The 20,296-nt window shown below is 51.6% G+C and overlaps 1 protein-coding gene across 3 annotated transcripts; it reads right to left on the bottom strand.

The window, feature by feature from the left end:
• Positions 1 to 657: 657 nt before the first annotated feature.
• On the bottom strand, positions 658 to 18,450 carry ZAP70 (zeta chain of T cell receptor associated protein kinase 70; the record flags this gene model as incomplete). 3 transcript variants are annotated; one of them, XM_080916786.1, is made up of 13 exons in its annotated part: positions 658 to 781; positions 1,677 to 1,789; positions 1,886 to 2,026; positions 2,117 to 2,309; positions 3,259 to 3,465; positions 3,807 to 3,999; positions 4,317 to 4,368; positions 4,527 to 4,570; positions 4,654 to 4,738; positions 4,831 to 4,969; positions 11,040 to 11,200; positions 11,793 to 12,203; positions 18,388 to 18,450. In XM_080916786.1, the coding sequence occupies 13 exons, from the start codon at positions 18,448 to 18,450 to the stop codon at positions 658 to 660; spliced, it is 1,926 nt and encodes a 641-aa protein (XP_080772912.1). The 3 variants fall into 3 exon arrangements, with proteins under 3 accessions (XP_080772912.1, XP_080772913.1, XP_080772914.1); XM_080916787.1 differs by lacking the exon at positions 18,388 to 18,450 and having other exon boundaries at positions 11,031 to 11,200; positions 11,793 to 12,194; XM_080916788.1 differs by lacking the exon at positions 18,388 to 18,450 and having other exon boundaries at positions 4,317 to 4,362; positions 11,793 to 12,194.
• Between the last annotated feature and the right edge of the window lie 1,846 nt (positions 18,451 to 20,296).

Here is a 20,296-nt window from a genome sequence, read left to right as displayed (position 1 = left end):
CCCTTGCTGTGACTGCCCCGGGAAGTTGGGGTGGAAGACAGGTAACAACCGAGTCAGGACTGGATGTGAGGACTCCGTCACAAGGCCTGAAAACCTGTTTCAGCTGGCTGGGGAGGGGGGCAGGTAGTCTGTAAAAACGTCTCCAGGTGATCCTGGTTTGTAGCTGTTACAGACAAGCGGGTGGTGTCCAATCTAGTCAGGGATGCTGAGGCCCCTGGCACACACAGCCCTCAGCCCTCACACCTCCGTCTCCAAGTTAGCCCTGGTGCCTCTTTCACCTGAAGATAACCCTACCACAGAGACGTGGGGATGCCAGCCCTGTCTTCCATGGGGTCCCTAGAGGAGGTTGCTCCGGTTTTCCTTACCCGGTCCTTTCAATTGCCCAGCCCTTCCCAAGCTCCTGGCCCAGAGAGGATGAGAAGACTGGAGTAAAGAGAAGAGTTTATTCTGAGGAGGGACAGGGACCCCTGGAGGACTCCGAGCTCCCCAGTCAGAAATAGCAGAAGTAGACTTTGGGAGCACATATCCTCTCAGTCCCACTGGTGATGTTTACCAGTGCCCCATCATCTCCATGAGGTAGGGAGAGTCACGTGGGACAGCCGATCGGGCTCCTGAACACTGCCCATCCTGGACAGAGGGTGTAGGGAGGCCTGAGGCTCAGCCGCACGCAGCCTCGGCCGCCTGTTCACACTGTGGGGATCCCTCAGCCCGGCTAGCCAGGCTGTAGTAAAAATTCCGAATCCGTTGTTCCACAGCCAGGAAGTCGGGGCGATCTTCCCACCTGTGGGAAAGACCCAGAACCCAGTGTCAGCCAGAGGGCAGAAAGGTACCAAGGGATGGGGAGTTGGGGCAGACTTTTGGGGCTGGGGGGAGGGGTCTGTTGGATGAGGTCTCCTTGGTGTGAGATCGATTCTGGGGTGGCCAGCCTTAACAAGCAGAGCTGTTGCCTTACAGAAGACAGACACAGACGCACCGGGGCTCAGAGAGGACAGTGCTGCCCACAGGGAGCAAGGATGCCAAATACAGCCATGTTGGGCGCCTGAGCCAGGCACAAGCTTACTCAGGGACAGGTATGTGGCTTGGGATGGAGGTATCAAAGCGCAAGCAGATTTGACCAGGGGGGCGGGGTGGGATCTGGCTTGGGGCTCTGGGTCTTTTCTGAGAGAGGCTGAGTTGAAGTGGGAAGCATGGACCCATCCCTGTCTGTCGGACTGTCTCAAAGTCAACGCTGCTCTGTCTTACAGCGTATCAAATGTCGGGATGCCATATGTCACAGTCGCTGGGAGGTGGCTCGTTTGAGTGATTCTCCTGTCATCTGATCTGGGTGGGGTCGGGTGACTGAGAAAGGCTAGTGGCTTCCCCAAGTCTCTGGATGCTGAGTGTCGGCTGGTAGGGGTTGACGATTAAGCACTGGAAAGTCATTCCAGGCGTGGGACACTAACAACACGTTGGGTGACCATGTGACTGTGGTGGTCTAGTGTGCCAGTGGTGGCCATGGCTGCAGTGCAGGGCCAGTGTGTTGGGGAGCCCAGCACGGATGGGAACGGATTCAAGGTAGAACTAGGGTGTGAGTCTCTGAGTGGAATACCAGGGTAGAGGTAGCGCTCATTGGGCATGAGAACTTCTTCTCCAGGCCCCGGACTGTATGGCCACATCCCCTCCCACCTGGAACTCACTTGTATGTCCAGCAATCACTCATAAGCGCGTACATTTCGGGCGGACACTCTGGCGGGCACTCCATCCTCTTACCCTGCTTGATGAAGTCCAGGACCTCGGGGCCCTTCATTTTCTGCTCAGACCAGGGACAAAGGCACATGTGAGGAGCCAGGGGTTCCCCACACTGATCCACCTCCCCAGCCCACCACTGCCAAACTGCCCAGCCTACCTTGTAGGGCTTCTGACCGTAGGAGAAGGCCTCCCACATGGTGACGCCGTAGCTCCAGACGTCACTGCGGCTGGAGAACTTCCGGAAGTTGATGCACTCTGGGGCATACCACTTGAGAGGCCACTTCCCTGCAGAACGGGCCTGAGAAGGGGAGGAGCTGCTAGGACAGGAGCCTGGGACCCCTCACCCACCAGCCACCTCCATCCTGGGCACCGCTGGGGTGGGGCTTACTGTGTAGTAACTGTCATCAGCACCCAGTGCTTTGGACAGGCCAAAGTCACTGATCTTGGCGTAGTGCCGATTGACCAGCAGAACATTCCGGGCTGCCAAGTCACGATGCACAAAGTTCTTCTCCTCCAAATACTTCATGCCCATGGCCACCTGGTGCAGTAGTTCAGCCACGTTGCTCACTGGGATCTCCTCCCTGGGGTGGCGGGGATGGCGGAGTCAGCCTTGTTTCCCATGGCGCATGGGTATGGCACAGAAAATGGGCGGCGGTGAGGCGCTGGCATGTGGACCATCCTTGTTGGCAGTGCCAGGTACTAAGAGCTTTATTAAGTGTTCAATGCTTACAGGAGCCCTGGGCACAATCCTGCTGCCACCACCATGGTGCACATGGGGAAACAGAGGCAGTAGCTCCTCTTTGCAGTATGAGTGTGGGGATGAGAGTAGGGCAGGCATGCCCACGAGGAAGTAAAGTGGTGTGCACTCTGACTGTCTGTGTGTGTGTGTGTGTGTGTGTGTGTGTGTGTATGTGTGTTTCGGTTTGTGTCAGTCTGTCTGTCTGTTTCTCTGTGTGTCTATATGTTTGTCTATGTATCTGTCTGTTTGTGTCTCTCTGTGTCTCTGTCTCTCTGTATCTGTGTGTGTGTGTGTGTGTGTGTCTGTGTCTGTGTCTGTGTCTGTCTCTTTCTCTGAGTATGTATATCTGTCTGTCTCTGTGTTTCAGTGTGTGTCTGTCTCTCTGTCTGTCTGTGTGTGTCTATGTGTCTGTCTGTCTCTTTGTGCCTGTGTGTGTCTATGTGTCTGTCTCTCTGCATGTATCTGTGTGTGTGTTTCAGTTTGTGTCAGTCTGTGTATCTATGTGTTTGTCTATGTATCTGTCTGTTTGTGTCTCTCTGTGTCTCTGTCTCTCTGTATCTGTGTGTGTGTGTGTGTGTCTGTCTGTCTCTTTCTCTGAGTATGTATATCTGTCTGTCTCTGTGTTTCAGTGTGTGTCTGTCTCTCTGTCTCTGTGTGTGTCTATGTGTCTGTCTGTCTCTTTGTGCCTGTGTCTGTGTCTGTCTGTGTCTGTCTCTGTCCGTGTATGTGCCTGTCTGTCTGTGTTTGTGTCTCTCCCACCCCACCCCCGCCCCCCCACCCTGTGAGCTCACTTCTTTCCAAGCAGGAACTTGTGCAGCGGCCCGCCTCCCGCCATCTCCATGACCAGCATGAGCGCCTCTGCCTGGCACACGCCGATGAGCCGCACGATGTAGGGGTTGTCGAGCTGGTGCATGATCTGGGCCTCTCGCATCATCTCGTCCTTGTCAGCTCTCTCTGTCCCCTGCTTCAGCACCTTGATGGCCACATCGATCTGCTTCCTGCCCAGACACATGGCCACAGACAGACACAGCACAGGTGGGAACGGGGCAAGCACGATCCACATCTGACTCTATTGTCCCCCAAGTTCTACGGTGCACCCTCTGGCTCGCTGCCAAGACAGCCTCCCAGGGAGGGCTTACATGGCCTGTCAACACAGGTAACAGGGTGCCCAAGCCCTCCTTAGCATAGGCCAGTGTCTTCCTCTCAGGACTCCCAGACTTTCCAGGTCACATCCCACCCACTCTAGAGTCTGCTTCTCACGCAAGTTGTCACGAGAGACCCCAGTTCCCACAGCGCCTCTGCTTTGACGCCCACACCGAGGCAGAGGGGTTCGCCATACTTGCGCATGCGGTAGACGCCCTGGCGCACGGAACCGAAGTTGCCGCAGCCGAGCTCGATGTCAGCCACGAGGAGGTTCTCTCGCTTCAGGAAGAGCTTCTTGTCCTTGAGTTCCTCGGGGTCACTGTAGGGGCTCTCGTACACACTCGTGTCCATGGGCATCGGCCGCGGCTTGTCTGCCGACGTGAGGCGTGCTGGGTATACACAGACAGTCGTGGACTCCCAGGTTAGAAAGGGATGAGGACAGGAGAGGGGGAGGGGCACGCAGAGAGCACAAGACGCTCAGACACACCGGAAACATGGACACAGGCCATGATTTACCCACATGCGTCAGGATACAAGAGACACAGGCACATGGGCAGGCAAGATGACTATGAGCATCACTGTGCACAGGGCAGACCCCTGGCAATGGCTCTGGCTTTGTCATCTCTTGCTAAGTCCCACAGGCCAGTCCAGGGACCCCGCTTTCATCCGGGCACAAGCATACCCACAGTCTGTCTGTCCTGCTCACCTGGTTCAGGGGTGTATCCATCTGAGTTCAGGGTATCAACTCGTCTCTGAGGCTAAAGGTCACAGGGTCAGCAGCAGTCAGCAAGACCCAAACCTCTCATAAGACCCATGCCCACCGGGGACACCCCAGAGACAGTCTTTCCTCCACCCCAACCTCCCTCCACTCATCTTCCTGACGTCACGCCTCGACGCGGAGGTGTCATTGGCTCACCTGGGAGAACGTGGATGGGTGGGCTGGGAGGGTGGGCGCAGCAGCTGTTGGGGAGCAGAAGGAACAGTGAGTGTGGAAGGCAGACCTCCTACATGCCCGTCTGACTCCTGTCTCTGTCGCCTCTCACCTGCGGCGCTGGCGCTGCTGTTGGGACAGACCTCCTTCAAGCGGTAAATGAGACCGTCCGCCTTCAGCTTCAGGTACTCCACCAGCTGTGGAAAGGGGTGTGAGGTGAGGCATCCCCCACCCCCCGCCGCCCCAAGCTGAGCACACCGGGGTTCTCCTAAGAACACGGGCGGCCTACCTGCCACAGCGTGTCAAACTTGGTGCCTTCGGGGATGCAGTACTTGCCAGCCTTGTCCTGGCTGATGAGATAGTGGTACACAGTTTTCCCGTAGACTAGGGACAGCGCATATGTGCCCTGCTCCTTCCTGGGCCTCAGCCTGAAGTGGGGGAAGGGCGTCACTGAGAGAGGGAAAAGCTGAGAGGACAGGAAACACGAGTAATCCAGAGGCAGACTTGAATCCCTACCCAGGGGAATAGTGATGGTCCACAGAACGTCGTGAAGGTAGGTCGCCCATCCACAAAAGCCCTGTTCCTCCACAGTGGTGAGACACTTGCTACCCACTGAGAGGCAGTTATCCTCAGGGGTACCCAATCACAAGGGGTACATTCAGCCATGAAGGACAAAGGGACCCATAATCTCTGTGTGTGTTCACACGCATACACACAGTGGCTACCATCCCTGTGCATACTTGGATGCTTGTGTGCAGGCATGTATGTGCACGAACACACACACACACACACATGTACCAGACACATACTGAGAATCAGGCAACCTCACATGAAACCCCATGGCAAAAATCACTCAACACCTCAAACAACACAGTATCATATGAGGACTACTTAACCACCCGTGAATGATACCCAGCCACTGTGATGGTTTAAATGAGAAGGAAACCCCAAAAGAACATCTATGTTTGGTCCCCAGATAGTAGAACTGCTTGGGAAGGATTAGGAGGTATGGCCTTGTTGGGGGAGGTGTGGCTTGTTGGAGGAGTGTGGCCTTGTTAGAAGAGGCATGTTATTATACAATATGAGAGCTATGTAAGTTAGAGGTTCTTCATCTGAGCACTTTTTCCACCACCCCATTCCATACTCATACTTTTCATGTCCTCCTAGAGGCTTTAGCCTGGTGGTATCCTCAAATGACCGGTCCTTATTTGTCCATAACCTGGGTCCCACAACCAGTATCCCAACCTATTCTGGCCACCTACCAATGCAGTCCAAGACTTCAACAAAGACCTGTTCTACCCGAAACCACTCACAGGTCCCTTCTGAGCCACCTTCACTACCCTCTAGCTACCCAGACTTCCTCTGTTCTCCTCCAGGGTCTAGCCCAGTAAGTACCCTTACCTCCCCATCTATAGGTTTTATATATATATATATATATATATATATATATAACCCACTAGATTTGGCCTGGCTCCCACAGCCAGCACATAGCCTTCATAGTCTAACCTTCACTGTAGAGGATCCCAGGGTTGGCACGGGATCGTTCCTACCTAGCCCCCAAATCACAGGACTTTCCCAAGTCATATTCAACCTTTCCATCAAACAGATCTACCTGCACACTCCAGGCTGAGAACAGAGAGCCTGGGCTCCTGTGTCCACCTGCTTTCCTTCTGTCCAAGCTTTTTCCAACATCTAGATCCAACCTTCCTGTCCACATTCCATAACAGATTTAGAACAAAGGAAGTTCACATGCCCAGACTTCATCACAAGAATACCAATATTAAAGATCAAACCACTAACTTTTCTCCAAACCCCACCAATCCTTAGAAAAGTTTGCCAACGAGGATTGCTTACATCATTGGTTCTCAACCTGTGGGCTTTGACCCCTTTGGGGATAGAAAGACCCTTCTATGGGTGTCCCCTAAGATCATTGGAAAACACGGATATTTACACCAAAATTCACAATAGCAGCCGAATTAGAGTTTATGAAGTAGCAACAAAAATAATTTTAAGGTTGAGGTCACCACAACAGGAGGAACTGCATTAAAGGGTCGCAGCATTAGGAAGGCTGAGAAACCACTGCCCTGGACGAACTCCAGGATACAGAAGTTAGCCAATCAAAAACCTTCTGGAAGAATTTAGGGAGCTTAAAGAAGACACTAAGGAATGGGCCGGTGAAGTTGAGGAGAGAAAGCTTAAGGAGAATAGCTGCCGGAGCAATGCCCAGGAAACACAAGTGTGAGGTTGAGGGAGGGATGAAGGTAATATCCAGGGCGGGAGAACAGGAGACTCAAGCCGACATGAAGGCGGAACTGAAAAACCCCAACTAGAAAACTCAAAAGCAATGCACATTGAAGGAATCAGGCAGGAGAGAGAAAAACAGATCTCGAAGATAAAGTAGAAACTCTAGACCACATATGCAAGGAATACATACACACAAACACACACACACACACACACAAAACTTTAAAAATAGTAACTTTGGGACACTGTGAAAAAAACCAAGCTCTAGAACTATAGGTGTAGGTGGTGGTGGTGGGCAGTGGGGAGAATCTCAAGTTACTGGCAGAGATAAGTTCTTCAACGAGATCATAGAAGAAAACTTCCCCAAGTCAAGACATGCCCACACATATTCAGCGACTCACAGAACACCAAACAGACAAGACCAGAAAAGAAAGTCCTCACAGCATGTCATTAAAACATTAAGTATATATAACAAAGAAAGTGTAGTTAGAGGGGCCAAGGAAAAAAAAAAAACACAAGTTGCATATAAACATCAAAAAACATCAGATTCCCCAGTGAAAACTTTGAAGGCCAAAAGAGCCTGGAACAACGCAAGCCATGTTCTAAAAGACTGACTGCCAACCTGTGGTTGTTTGAATATGCTTGGCCCAGGGGTGGCACTATTAGGGGGTGTGGTCTTGTTAGTGGAAGTATGTCATTGTGGGTGTGGTCTTAAAGACCCTCATTCTAGCTCCTTGGAAGCCAGTACTCTGTTTGCCTTCATAACAAGATGTAGAACTCTCAGCTCCTCCTGCACCATACCTGCCTACATGCTGCCATGCTCCCACCTTGATAACGGGGACTGAACCTCTGAACCTGTAAGCCAGCCCCACTTAAATGTTCTGAGAGTTGTCTTGGTCATGGTGTCTGTTCACAGCAGTAAAACCCTAAGACGCAACTTAAAATATACCCAGCAAAACTATCTGCCATGATTGAAGGGGAGAGAAAAACTTTCTACAACATAAACAGCCTTAAAATCTGTATAGCTAAAGGCTGTGAGATGGCTCAGTGATTAAGAGCACTGGCTGCTTTCCCAGAGGTCCTGAGTTCAGTTTCTAGCAACTACACAGTGGCTCAGGACCATCTGTAGTGGGATCTGTTGCCCTCTTCTGACATGCGGGTGTACATGTAGCAGAGCATCCACACGTTAAATGAATGAATGGATGGATGGATGGATGGATTAATTAATTTTAAAAATCATATAGTCAAACTCAAAGAAAACACAGAAAGCCTTATTTGGGGACAAACGGGAATGAGCATAGCAGACAGACTGTAGAGAGAGATACAAAGGCACGATTATTAAAACAGAAAATAACAGAACACAGTATCAATACCCTCAATTCTCCAATCAAAAGACACAGACTGAGGGACCGGATCAAGAAACAGAAATCCCTCTCTCTATCGCCTACGAGAAACACCTCAGTTTTAAAGCTAGGCACCTTAGCATTAAAGGGCAGACAGAAATACTCCAACCAAATAGGACCAGGGAGCGAGCAAGCAGGCATTTCTATCCTCATAGCTGATGATAAAGGTTCAGGAGGAGAACCTGCCTGGTTCTCCAGCCAAAGCCAGCCTCGCCTAATTATCCAGAAATCTGGCTCTTCATAGTTTTTCTTAGTCTCTCTGACCATCCTCTAAATAAGTCACTGTCCCTCGTGATACCACTGTTTGTGTTTGTCTCTCTGCCAGTCCCAGTACCGCCGCACCTGCCACGCCCCCACCGGCCCAGTCACGCCCATCCCACCGCTCTGCCACGCCCCCACCGGCCCTGCCACGCCCCATACAGCGTGTTGCCATGCTCCCCTACAGCGCTGGGCCTCCAAACCTCTTTGATTCGCCTGTTAGCTCTGGTTTTTGTATTTTGCTTTTTGCTTTTGTTTTTTTGAGATTTCTCTTGTCTCAGTTGACTACTAGCTCTCAGCCTGCAACTTGTGGTTGTGTAAAGTGTTTGCAAGCTTAACCTTTGGGCAGTACCGTTTTGCTAAACAGCAACCAACCATGGCCAGTCTCCGCTGTTGGAGGCTCGGAATCCTACCTGCCACATGGGCTGGAGAGCTTTATGTCAACATGACACAAGCTAAAGTCGTTTGAGAGGAGAGAACCTCAATTAGCAAAATGCCTCCCATAAGATAGGACTGTAGGCAAATCTGTAGGGCATTTTCTTAATTAATGACTGGAGGAGGCCCCATTGTAGGTGGGGCCATGCCCGGGCTGGTGGTCCTGTATTCTATAAGAAACCAGGCTGAGCAAGCCAGTAAGCAGCACCTCTTTATGGCTCCTGCCTCCCAGTTCCTGTTCTGTTTTGAGTTCCTGCCCTGACTCCCTTTGATGGTGAACAGTGATTTGGAAGTGTAAGCCAAATTTAAACCCTTTCTTCCCCAAGTAGCTTTGGTCATGGTGTTGCGAAGCAGCAATGTTAACCCTAGCTAGTACACCCTTCCAACCTACTGAATCCCAGCCGAGCTAGCCTAAATAGAATTGCTCAGAGGGCTCACAAATTTGTAAACATCTGGTGGGGTCAGAGTTAATAAATTCGGGGACAGTTTGTTACACAGCAAAAGCTAACTGATGCAAATGCAAAGGTTTCCTCTTAGGCAGGATGGGGGGGAATGCTTAAGCTAAGTTATTCAAAGACTGTCTTCTCTGGCTGGAGAGATGGCTCAGCAGTTAGAGCAATATTGCTCTTGCAGAGGACCCAAGTTTGGTTCCCAATATCACAGTTGCCTTTAATTCTATTGTCAGACAGATCTGACACCTCCTCAGTCACCCTCATACAAGGGAGCATCACAGATACCTGCACATTTACATAATTTAAAGGAATACTGTTTTAAATTCAAACACACACATACATTGTACTCTAAGTTGAACCTCGTCTCTTAAACTGTGGTCAAGGGGACTGAACAAAGCACACACTCTAATCCTGTGTATATCCCCAGCCCTAGCAAATTATTATTAGGCAGAATTTAAGAGCTATCTCAGGACTGACTGGGACTACATCTCAGTGGTAGAGTACTTGCCTACAGTGGGCAAAGTTATGGGTTCAATCCCCACATTGTGAAAAAAAAGATGGAAAAACACTATCCCTCCAATTTAAATTCCAACACATTTTAAAATATTATTTCATTATCTAATTTTGCCTTCAATATATCCCAACCACAGTCCCCCCCCCCTTATTCCTCTTATTTCCATCCTACTCTATCTCCCCTCTCCCCAAGATCCACTTTATTATTATTATTTTAATTATTTGTATGGGAGGCCGGGTATGTGCCTGTGAGTGCCGGCACCTGTGGAGGCCAGAGGCGCTGGACTCCCTGGAGCTGCAGTTACAGGTGAACATACGCCACCCCGTGGATGCTGGGAACCGCTGGTCCATCTCTTCATCCCTTTATACACATTCTTCCCTATGCAACAGACAGCAAAGTCCTTGAGAGAATGGTAATTCTGGGGAGGCCTGCAGGTTTTCAGCACAGACCTCATGTGTGGTGGAAATCAAGGCTCAGTTCTTCCGAGTGGATCGTGGGAAAGGGACAGCCCTGGAGAAGGAGGCGGAGCCCTGCAGGGCGCCCAAGAGAAGAGAGGCCCTAGGAACTGTCCCCCAGGCTACTTGGTGTAAACACCGGGCTCTCTTGGGGTCACAGAGAGGGGCAGGCACCAACTTCTCCTATCTGGCTGATATCTGAATAACATTTATACACAAAACACTCACACCCAAGCAAGAAAATAGCACCTGGCCGGGCTTTCAAATGCCCAGCAGGCTTCTAAAACAAGCTTCAAGAGTCTCTTACCAGAACAAGCTCATGAACCCAGACACACACAGACCCCGTCACACAAGGAACAGGGGCTGATATCTAACTTGCCCACACTACTGCTTTACATGTATTAATTCCCGTGATCCTTTACACAGCTCTCGGGCAGATACAGAACAGATTGCTCCAATATCCTCCCTGTCTAATCCACATCATCGCCTGCTGCTACCCAGCCCAAGTCCCATTGTCTGCAGGCGGCAAAACCTAGGCTCAATGTAGGCGCACCAGATTTGGAGTCCTTCCAGTTCACTATGAGGACTTTACGGTATCAAAGTACCTCTGCGCATGTGCACACAGACATAGTTGCTCTCCTAGCCCACGTGCACACTCAGGTCTGCCCACCTGGCACCCAGGATTTCAACCAATAAGCCCTGGCCCCTCATCAACTGCACCCCCATGCCCCACATACAGGAACTTGCCGTCGGTCTGCTGGCCGGAATAGAGTTTGCGCTCGGCCTCCTCGCGAGTCAGGCTGCTGTGGTACCAGGGCATTCGCTCGTGGGCTGTGGTAGCAATGAGTTTCTCCACCTGTGGGGCCTGGCTGATAATGGCCTGCTCTAGTGCATCGCCCTGAGAAAGGGAGAGAGAGGAGTGTTAATGGGAGTGGCCAAGTGGCCAGCCACCAGAACCCACTTGCTTGCTCCCTGTAAGAGGAACCCAGCCACCTAGGCACCACTAGGGTGTGTCTGCAAGCTGTGGGGGGGAACCCCCCACCCCCGTCCCCACGCGCCATGTCTAAGGTCTCCTTCCTAATACAACCAGAGAGGCGCCGTGGCCAGGTTTCACCTTCTAGCCCAGTTTGAGGCTCACCAGCTTCAAGATCCTACACAATTTCTGGCTCAAGCATACACAGCACATGCTGTGAACTACAGCCCATAGTCCCTGTCTGCCATCCTTCTGTAGGCCACAGGCCTGCCCTTTTGTGGGCACCTTCAACCACCACTCAGGCTGCGCAAGACAAGCAGCCACCAAGCCCGGTTCCACACATCATCCTACCAGGTCATGGGCTCAACTAGGGACTCAGCACTCTGTCCCTCCCAAATCTCAGGCCGTGGAGCATCTAGCAGGTCAGTGAAACAGAGCAACCCTTGGGGACAGCAATCCTCTCCGGCCACCATGCCCCGCCCATGCCCCGGCCCCGCCCCTCTGGCTACACCCTCACCTCCAGTTTCCAGGTCTGGCGCACGTAATCGCGCACCATAGCATCGCGCAGGCAGTCGAAGACCCCGGGCTGCGGCTCGAGGCCGGGCGGCCGGTTGCACGGCTTACGCAGGTTGCAGGGCAGCCCGTCCGGGTCCTGCGAATAGAACTGGCAGAGCTCGGCCGGGCCGCAGTGCGCCTTCCCGCCCGCGATGGCGTACGTGCCGTTGAGTTGGCGCTCGATGGGGAAATGGTGGAAGCGCACGTCGTGCACCAGCGACAGCACGTAGCCGCCCAGCGAGCGCAGGCACTGGCGCAGCAGGAACAGCCCGTCGGCCATGCCTGCCAGCTTCAGGTGCTCCTCGGCCTCGGCCCGCGAGATGCTGCCGTAGAAGAAGGGCAGGTGCGCCGCGGGATCGGGCATCGCTGGGCCCTGTGGGTGCAGAGGCGTTCCACGGCCGTCAGGTGCTGAGCCCCTTTGCACAGGAGTCAGTTCCAGAAAGGAGCTGCCCTGTCCTGGCACCCGCTTCTGACTTTTCAGGGACCTGTGCACAGCATCCAGACGCGCCGTAGGTCCTCAGGCCTGAACTGTCCCTTTGTTTCCCAAACACATGTTGCTTTTTTTTTTTTTTTTTAAACATTTCAGACTGAAGATATTATACATGAAATACTGTCCTTCTCTTTCCCTTTCAAAAGCCACACATGCTCAGGTGGTGGTGGTCGGTGGTGTGATAGGAGTGACCATTACCGCTACAGATTGAAGTCTGGGTTTTTAAGAATGATGTAAGAGAGAAAAGAAGTTACCATGGCTAGAAGGCCCTCCTCCTCTAGCCCAGAGCATGAAGATAAGGAGGAACCATCTCCTCAAAAAGAACATTTATAAGGGAAGCTGGGCGCTGTTGGCGCATGGCTTTAATCCCAGCACTCGGCAGGTAGATCCAGGACAACCAAGGCTATACAGAGAAACCCTGTCTTGAAAAAGCAAAACCAAAAGAGGAGAGTGTAAGGCAGAGTAAGGCTAACCACCAGGGAACCTGGCCCCAGCCTTCCTGGCTTCACAGAAGATGCCCTTGGCCTTCTGCAAGTCCCTCTGCCTGGCCCCTCTGCCTGCCTGAACCAGCTTTGGAAAGTAAGAACTAATCTGACCATCTATAGAGAGATGGTGAAGAGTCAGGACTTAACCCTAATGTTAACTCGGATGCAACCATTAGGACAAAATGGGGTGTGTGGTTGGGGTGAAGAAGGGAGCAGGGACAGGCATGGTGGCTCGGGTCTGTTACCCCGGCATTTGGGAGGCTGAGACAGGAGAGTCATGTGAATTTAAAGTCATCCTATGATGAATAGATAGATGAGTGGACAGGTGGGTGGGTGGACAGATGGATGGACGGACAGACAGACAGATAGGATGGACACATAGATGATAGATCTGAGATAGATACATAGACAAATCGGAGGATAAATGATAGTAAGAAAGAAAGAAGGAAGGAAGGAAGATCTGAGACAAATAGATGGTAGATAGATTGATAAATATATACTAGACAGATCTGAGGTAGATAGACAGATAATCTGATAGGCAAGTGATTTTAAATTGTCTACCATGAACCCCCTGGAAAGCTGCTAGTATCCTATATCTTGTTCGGGCTTGGGTTACACCAGTGTCTGAATTAATCAAAGCTCCAAGTGCATTAAGATTTATCATATCTGCTCCATCAGAGAACCGCACAGTGCTGAGCCCCAACTGCAGATCTGCCTGCAGAATGTTCAGGTGACGGGCACTGTGACTCACGCTGATAAACATCTAAAGTACTCCCAGCCGGTGGAGAGGGATGGGTAAGAAGGCTGTCCACTCTTATCATGCACATCAGTTCTAGAAAAATCTCCGCAAATACTGAAATATATACTGAAGAGCAAATGCACACTTAGATCCCCTGGCCATATGGCCAATATATAACTACTGGGGAGGAGGCTTGAGGTGGGAGTCTCAGCCCAGGTTGGCCTCAAACTCATTATGTTTGTTGAGACTGTTTGAACTCTTGATCCTCCTGCCTCCACCTCCCATGTACTGGGAATATAAATGTGCACCAATACACCAGGCTTAAAGGTATGGCCTAGGCAGGCCTTGAACCTGTGATCCTCCTGTCTCATTGTCTTCGGCATCTGCCTAACAGCATTGGGTTCCCATCAGAGCCAGCTGTAGTGTGTGTGTGTGTGTGTGTGTGTGTGTCTGTGTGTGTTGTGTATTCCACAACACCTGATTGACTACCCATTGTTGGGCTGGATCTGGATCTGTCACTGAATCTCTGCCTCATATGAGAAGACCCAAGAAATGTGCCGCCCCACAGGAACAAGAAGCAAAGCCCTATATTGCTCATGCTCTGTGGCGATGTGATCATCCATGACTCAATAATTCTTTCCGTTCAGTGTTTATCTGCAAAAGGTGGGGGAAACACCATATTATTTTGAGGATTGCAAAGTTTAGGCAGCAAGTGAATTCTCAAGTGCGGAATCTGTGAATAATGAGGGCCGATCTCTCTGATAAGGGAGCCGACTGTGAGCTGCAGAACCCAGGGCTAAATATGAGACCATTCATTTTTTCCTTCCTCAGGATTCTTGCTTTTCTGCAATGTTGGAAAAAATTAGCTCATCATAACAATTGCCTGTTACTGAGCTGACCCTGGAAGACTCGGAAGGGACTCAGTGTCCTCCTTATGCAAACGAAGGCAACGGGGTGTACGGACAGGCTTTGTAACTGAGAAAGGCTGTGTCTGCTAGGAGTGTCCAGGAATGGGCAGAGATAGAGATTGAAGCTGAAGAAGATACTTGGGTGGGAGCAGGTCAAAGCCATGGTCTGGGAAGCCAGGGCTGCAGATCACATGACACAGGTGCATGACGGGAAGCCATGGACTGCCCCGCCCCTTAGCAGTTAGTGGCGAGCAGTAATCAGAAACCCGCACGATCAATGGTACAATCCTTGTCTTTCCACTGGACAAGGGTGTCTTCCAAACTGGCCTGGTGATACACACTTGTGATCCGGGTACTCAGGATGCTGAGCCAGAAGGCTTGAGTTCCGGGCCAGCCTGGGATACAGTTAAGGCCGGCTGAGATACTGAGACCCTGTCTCAGAAAACCAAAAAAGGAAAGGGAAGGGATGGAGAGAGGGAGGATCCTTTAATGTTTGAAATTATTTTGTTTTGTGTATATGAGTGTTTTGTGTGCCTGGATGTCTGTAGATCATATGTGTGCCCGGAGCCCACGGAGATCAGAAGAGGGAGTTATAGACAATTATGAGTGCATGCGGAATAAAACTCAGTGCTCTTCTCCGCTGAGCCCCAAGAGAACCTTTTCTTAAAAGAGTCTTTTAAGAGAGTATTTCAGGAGACTACTTGAAACAAGTCACCAAGTTACAGGCTCCTTGGAAAAAAAAGTAGAACCTTATAGAAAAATCTCCAAGGGAGTAGTTTTATAGCAATTTTTATTCACAACTGTCAAACGTTGAATGTAGTGTAAACATTTCTCAAAGGGTAAAGAGAAGCAGGGGCCTCCGGTGCAGACAGCACAGCAGCATGCCAGGTGACCGAGTGACCAAAACAAAGAGTGGCTGCAAATCGGGCTCCGTCAGAACCGCAGCATGGAGACCCTGTCAGTGACTAGAGGGTCCTGAAGGAATCGGGGAATAGTCTACAGTTTGACAAAAGTAGCAGTTTCTTGTCTGCACACATCTGTCAGATCAGACCTCTTCCATGGGGGCAGAGGATGTAAACTCCCTCCATTTTTAAACAAAGGTAGGAAGAGCAGCTGCGAAGTTTAGACACGTTCATGCACTCAGCAAGAACCGGAGCGGGAAGACTTACAATGGGTCTGGTTGGCTTCACTCCTGTCTCCATCTCTGACCCTCATTCCAGCTCTCATCCAGCCTGGCTAGGGTGGTACCAGGCAAGCACCTGCTGCCCCACACCAGGTCCTCTGGGTAATGGGTGTCATGTCACCTCCCTTCTGTTCGGTCTCAGATCTCTCTGGTCCTCACAAGGTCCCTGGCCTGACCCCTTTGGCCCTTAGACTTCCTGTGTGTACTTTCTCTCTCTCTCTCTCTCTCTCTCTCTCTCTCTCTCTCTCTCTCTCTCCCTCCCTCCCTCCCTCCCTCTCTCTCTCTCTCTCTCTCTCTCTCTCTCTCCATCCTCCCTCTCCCCTTTCCTATTCTTGCCCCCTTACTTGATCATCCTGCCATATCTATACAAAATGTACACCATCTCCCCCAAGCCAGCTAGCTCTGTAGCCTGGTGCTGGTTTATGTCACCACCGCCTCCTTTGATCTCCACCAACTGTTTCTATTAATACAAACAGACCCAGATCTCAGCCACAGAATGCCTGTGGTTAGCTGGGCCCTCTACTGTCTGTTTCCACTTGAGCTGAGCTCTGAGGCCTGCAAGCTGCTCCTAGGTGATTTGTCACCATGGCCTGCTTTGCTCCAGAACCTACTATTGCTCCTTCATTGGGTCAAAACTCCTTTACCCTCTGCTCCAGCCAGGCTGGGTTACTTGCTTTTCTTCAGACCCACTTCCAGATGTCTGTCCATGCAGGACTTTACTGAGTGTGCCCTCCCTGGCCCTCTCTATCTCCCCACACACAGCCAGCCCTTCCCGGAGACTCCTAAGGCTGCTTCACAGAGTATGAGGCTGCAGAATAAGACAGAAGGGTGGAGGGCTGGGGACGTGCTCTAGGGAGGGGGGGGTCGGTAACAAGGATGGTCTCTGAAGCAGGAAGCTGTGGCAGGAAGCTGTCAGTCACGTGGTTTGAGCAGCTTTGCCCCCACATGGCCGCAGGTGCAGCCTGGGCAGTCAGATGTTGATTATAGAAGAGGAGCCGGGAAGGTTGGTCATTATGGCAACCATGCCCTGCCGACAGAGCTGCCTGCATCCAGGCATGGGTCTGCATCCACCTCCCTTGGCTTTTTTGGCTCGTTCTCCTATTCATACAACATGGGGACAAGTCTTTAGGGATACTGCAGCCAGAGATGCTGAGACCAGAGGAAGATGACAGGAACAGGCAGAAGATGAAAGGCCAGGGACAAGATGTTTAAGCACAAGTCTTTGTCTCCTGCCTGCAACCAGGCCAGACTAGTGCGGCATAGCTGCTCCCAGAGCCCCCTCACCTGCAACCTCCCAGTGCAATCCTAGACTCAGAGCCAGGACACCACCTCTCACTGAGACCACCTATCTGTCCTCAGTGAGTCCTTCAAGCCCACCAGGACCCTGAACGCTGTCTGGGCTGACCCAAGGGCCTCATCATGGGAGAAAGCAGGCAGGGCTTGGGTTAAGAAGCCCACTGCAGTCTTGACTCCTTCCCATCTCAGGATTACCACCACATTGTCTCTTTCAGTGCCCCAAGACTTGACAGTGAAGCCAGAGGAAAAGGACATGTCCAGGCTGGGCACCTACTTGCCACAGCTGCATTCAACTCTGCAAAGTGGTTATTTCTCTATCATCGTCCTTATATGTGCTCTACACGGTCCTGTATGACTACCCATGGCACAGTCAAGGCCAAGAATGGGAGACTATCATCAACAGGAAGGTCGCCTCCATCTTCCAGGAGGGAGAGCTTGCCAACATGGATCTACTGGTATCTTCAATGCCACAAAGAAGGTCAAAGCACACTGTGTGGAACCAAGAGGGTCTTCATCTCTGGCCCCCTAGACTAATGTGGGCCTCACTTGGGATTGTGAGCATTGCTTTCTGGAGCACCAACCACTCAACCGCCTGGCCAATGTCACCCATGACAACCTTGACGCCATTCAGGGACTCTTGACCACATTCCACACCATCACCACCACCCAGAAGACTATGAATAGTCCCTCTGGGGAACTGTGATCATGAAAACTGCGTCCAGAACATCATCCCTGCATCCATCCAGTGGCATGTGCTAGGAAGTCTGTAAGTCAACCCAGAACTGAGCAGGAAGTTCACGGGCCTTCTGTGTTCCTACCCCCAATATGTCTATTGCCGTGAATCTGACCCACCCAACCTGGAGAAAGTTGCCAGATCCAGGGACATCTGGTGAAGTAGACACCAGAGGCTCTCCTGAAAGCCATCCTGGACTATATACTATATACCAAGTTGTCTTCTGCTACTTGAATAGAGATACATATTCCTCTGCCTTCAATACCGAGGCTGGTATTGGCTTCAGCAACTACATGTCAAGCTCATTTCTTGGTATGACAGGCTTTAATCACTCATCTATATTCCCGGTGCCACACAACACACACACACACACACACACACACACACACACACACACACACACACACACTTTACTTTCTTGAAACAAGGCCCTTTTATATATTAATCCTCCTGCCTCTATCTGCCAACTGCTGGAATTACTGGACCATGACATCACTCTTGGTCTTCCCGGCCTTCTCTTACTTATCTAGAATCCCTGTGTCTCTGTCCTAGCTCCTGTGCTCTCCCCCTTGGACCCCATAGCCTTCACCCAGAGCCCCTCTGAAGCCATGATTGCTTATTCCTAGGCCACACCGAGCTCCTCACGACAGACACAGAGCTGGTATCTGTCGCTCAGCAGAGTCCCATCTCAATTATACAGTAAGAACCAGGAACCACAGTTACCTGTACTAAGCATGCCGTGGAGGGCAGCGGGTTTCTTCCTGGCTTCCCAGGATAGATTTGCATCCCAGGGTCTCAGCTCTCCTACAGAATGGTGGTACGGACCTGGTCAGAAAGCTGGGCTCCCCGTTGCTCTGACACAGGATCAAGGATGATGCTCACATCTGCCAAGCTGCCAAGCAAGGGGCCTGGTTCCTTCCTGCGCTAACACACCTGCTCTGCCCTCCCTCCAGCCACAGGATCCTCCTGAGTCTACTTGCTCAAGCCCCTCCGTGGGGGCGCAACCATCGTGGTCCAAGCTCAGGGCTCTGCTCTGCTTCTACACTCCCTTCAGGTCAGTCCCTGACCGGCCTCTTGGTGGCTCTCCACCCCAGGCCCATCTTCCTATGCTTTACCACTAAATATGACACGCGCGTATCAGTACGTTGACATTCTGGTTTCTTGCATGCTGCATTTTCATTGCCACTAAACATCCGGGAGCCAAGAAGGGCTGCAATTGGCTGTGATGAACAGGGGCACCCCTTCAAGAGACGGGCAAGCATGAGGATCACAAGAAGGGCTGGGAGTGGGAGGCCTGAGGCTTCACCCTTAGCACACAGGGCTGAGAAGACATGCTCAGGGGCCTAAGCCTGCCATGCCCTTGCCCTGGCTATACGCTACAGGATTCCAGCTGCCAGTCTCTGCTAGAAAGTTCATGTTCCCATGTTCACATCATCCTTCCCAGAATACCTCAGGTATCTAGGAGGGGGAGCCTTCACAGCCCCCACCTCCCACCTCCCAGCCTTAATGGTCACTGTCTGTCGTTCTTTCTCTGACTTCCCTGAGCCTGGCTCCTCCAGGCCCAGCCCACAGCAGCCTCTCTTCTGTCATAGCCCCTGTTTCCTCCCACACAGAGAGCAAGGCCAGCAATTCCTTACAAGGCCGTGGGGGCATCCTTTAGGATCTGCTCTGCTTAACCAGCTCCTCAGCACAACTGCCACCTAGGAACCGACACTCCCATTCCTCAGCTGGGCAAACTGAGGCTTGGAAGAGCTGATGCCAGGTTCGCAACCTGACCTGCAGTCCAACAGAAACCGGCACTGATATTTCCAACCAATCCCACACAGAACAGAATGCAGGACTCTGAGCCAAGTCCCTGGGAACTCCATGTCCCCAAAGACCCCCAACGCTGCAGTTGAACTACTTGGGCTATTCAAAGGCCTTGAGTGCTGACTTCAAAGCCAGCTTGGTGAACATATGTTACCTGATGGGACAATGTCCCTCCAACCCTGCAGAACAGTCAGCCTCCGCCCACTGGATGCTAAGAAGTACGTGACCCTAAGCAAGGCAGCTTCTGCTCTCTGGATCTCAAACTGTAGGACGGCGAAAGAAAGGTAGGAAAAACCGAGGTGACCCAGGACAGGGCCCCATAGAGTTGAGGGACGGGTGAGGAAGAGTGGGAAGGGTATTTGATAACATTCTCAGCATCTACCCATTGTGTGCCTGGACTGCCCAAGTTAAGACCCAAAACATCTCCAGATACCAGCATCCCTGGGGACAGGCGACCTCAGCTGGCTCTAGATCAGCATCACCTCCATCCTTGGACCCTGGGCCTGAGCAGGGGTGGTCAGTATGGGATGGTCCAGATGCTGCAGGCCCCATGGAAGTTTCCAGAATCTGTGATCAGGGCCTGAGACCCTCAAGAGCTAATGATAACAATTAGCTCCCTAACAACCAATTAATTATATGGAACCCGCTATGTCCTCGAACACAGGTGAGTGATCTCAAGCCCTATGAGGACTCTGTGAGTGATGTGCCAGATACAGAAACTGTGAAAGCACAGAGAGGTGGAGTGACTTGCCCAAGGTCACACAGCAATAAGTAGCAGGCAGATCTAGATGGACCCAGGCCCCTGGCCTAAAAGTGTAAACTT

The sequence above is a fragment of the Micromys minutus genome (assembly GCF_963924665.1).
Source record: "Micromys minutus genome assembly, chromosome: 5".
Lineage (NCBI taxonomy): Eukaryota > Metazoa > Chordata > Mammalia > Rodentia > Muridae > Micromys > Micromys minutus.
The sequence above is the reverse complement of the archived record's forward strand: the minus strand, read 5'-3'. Positions and strand labels throughout refer to the sequence as shown.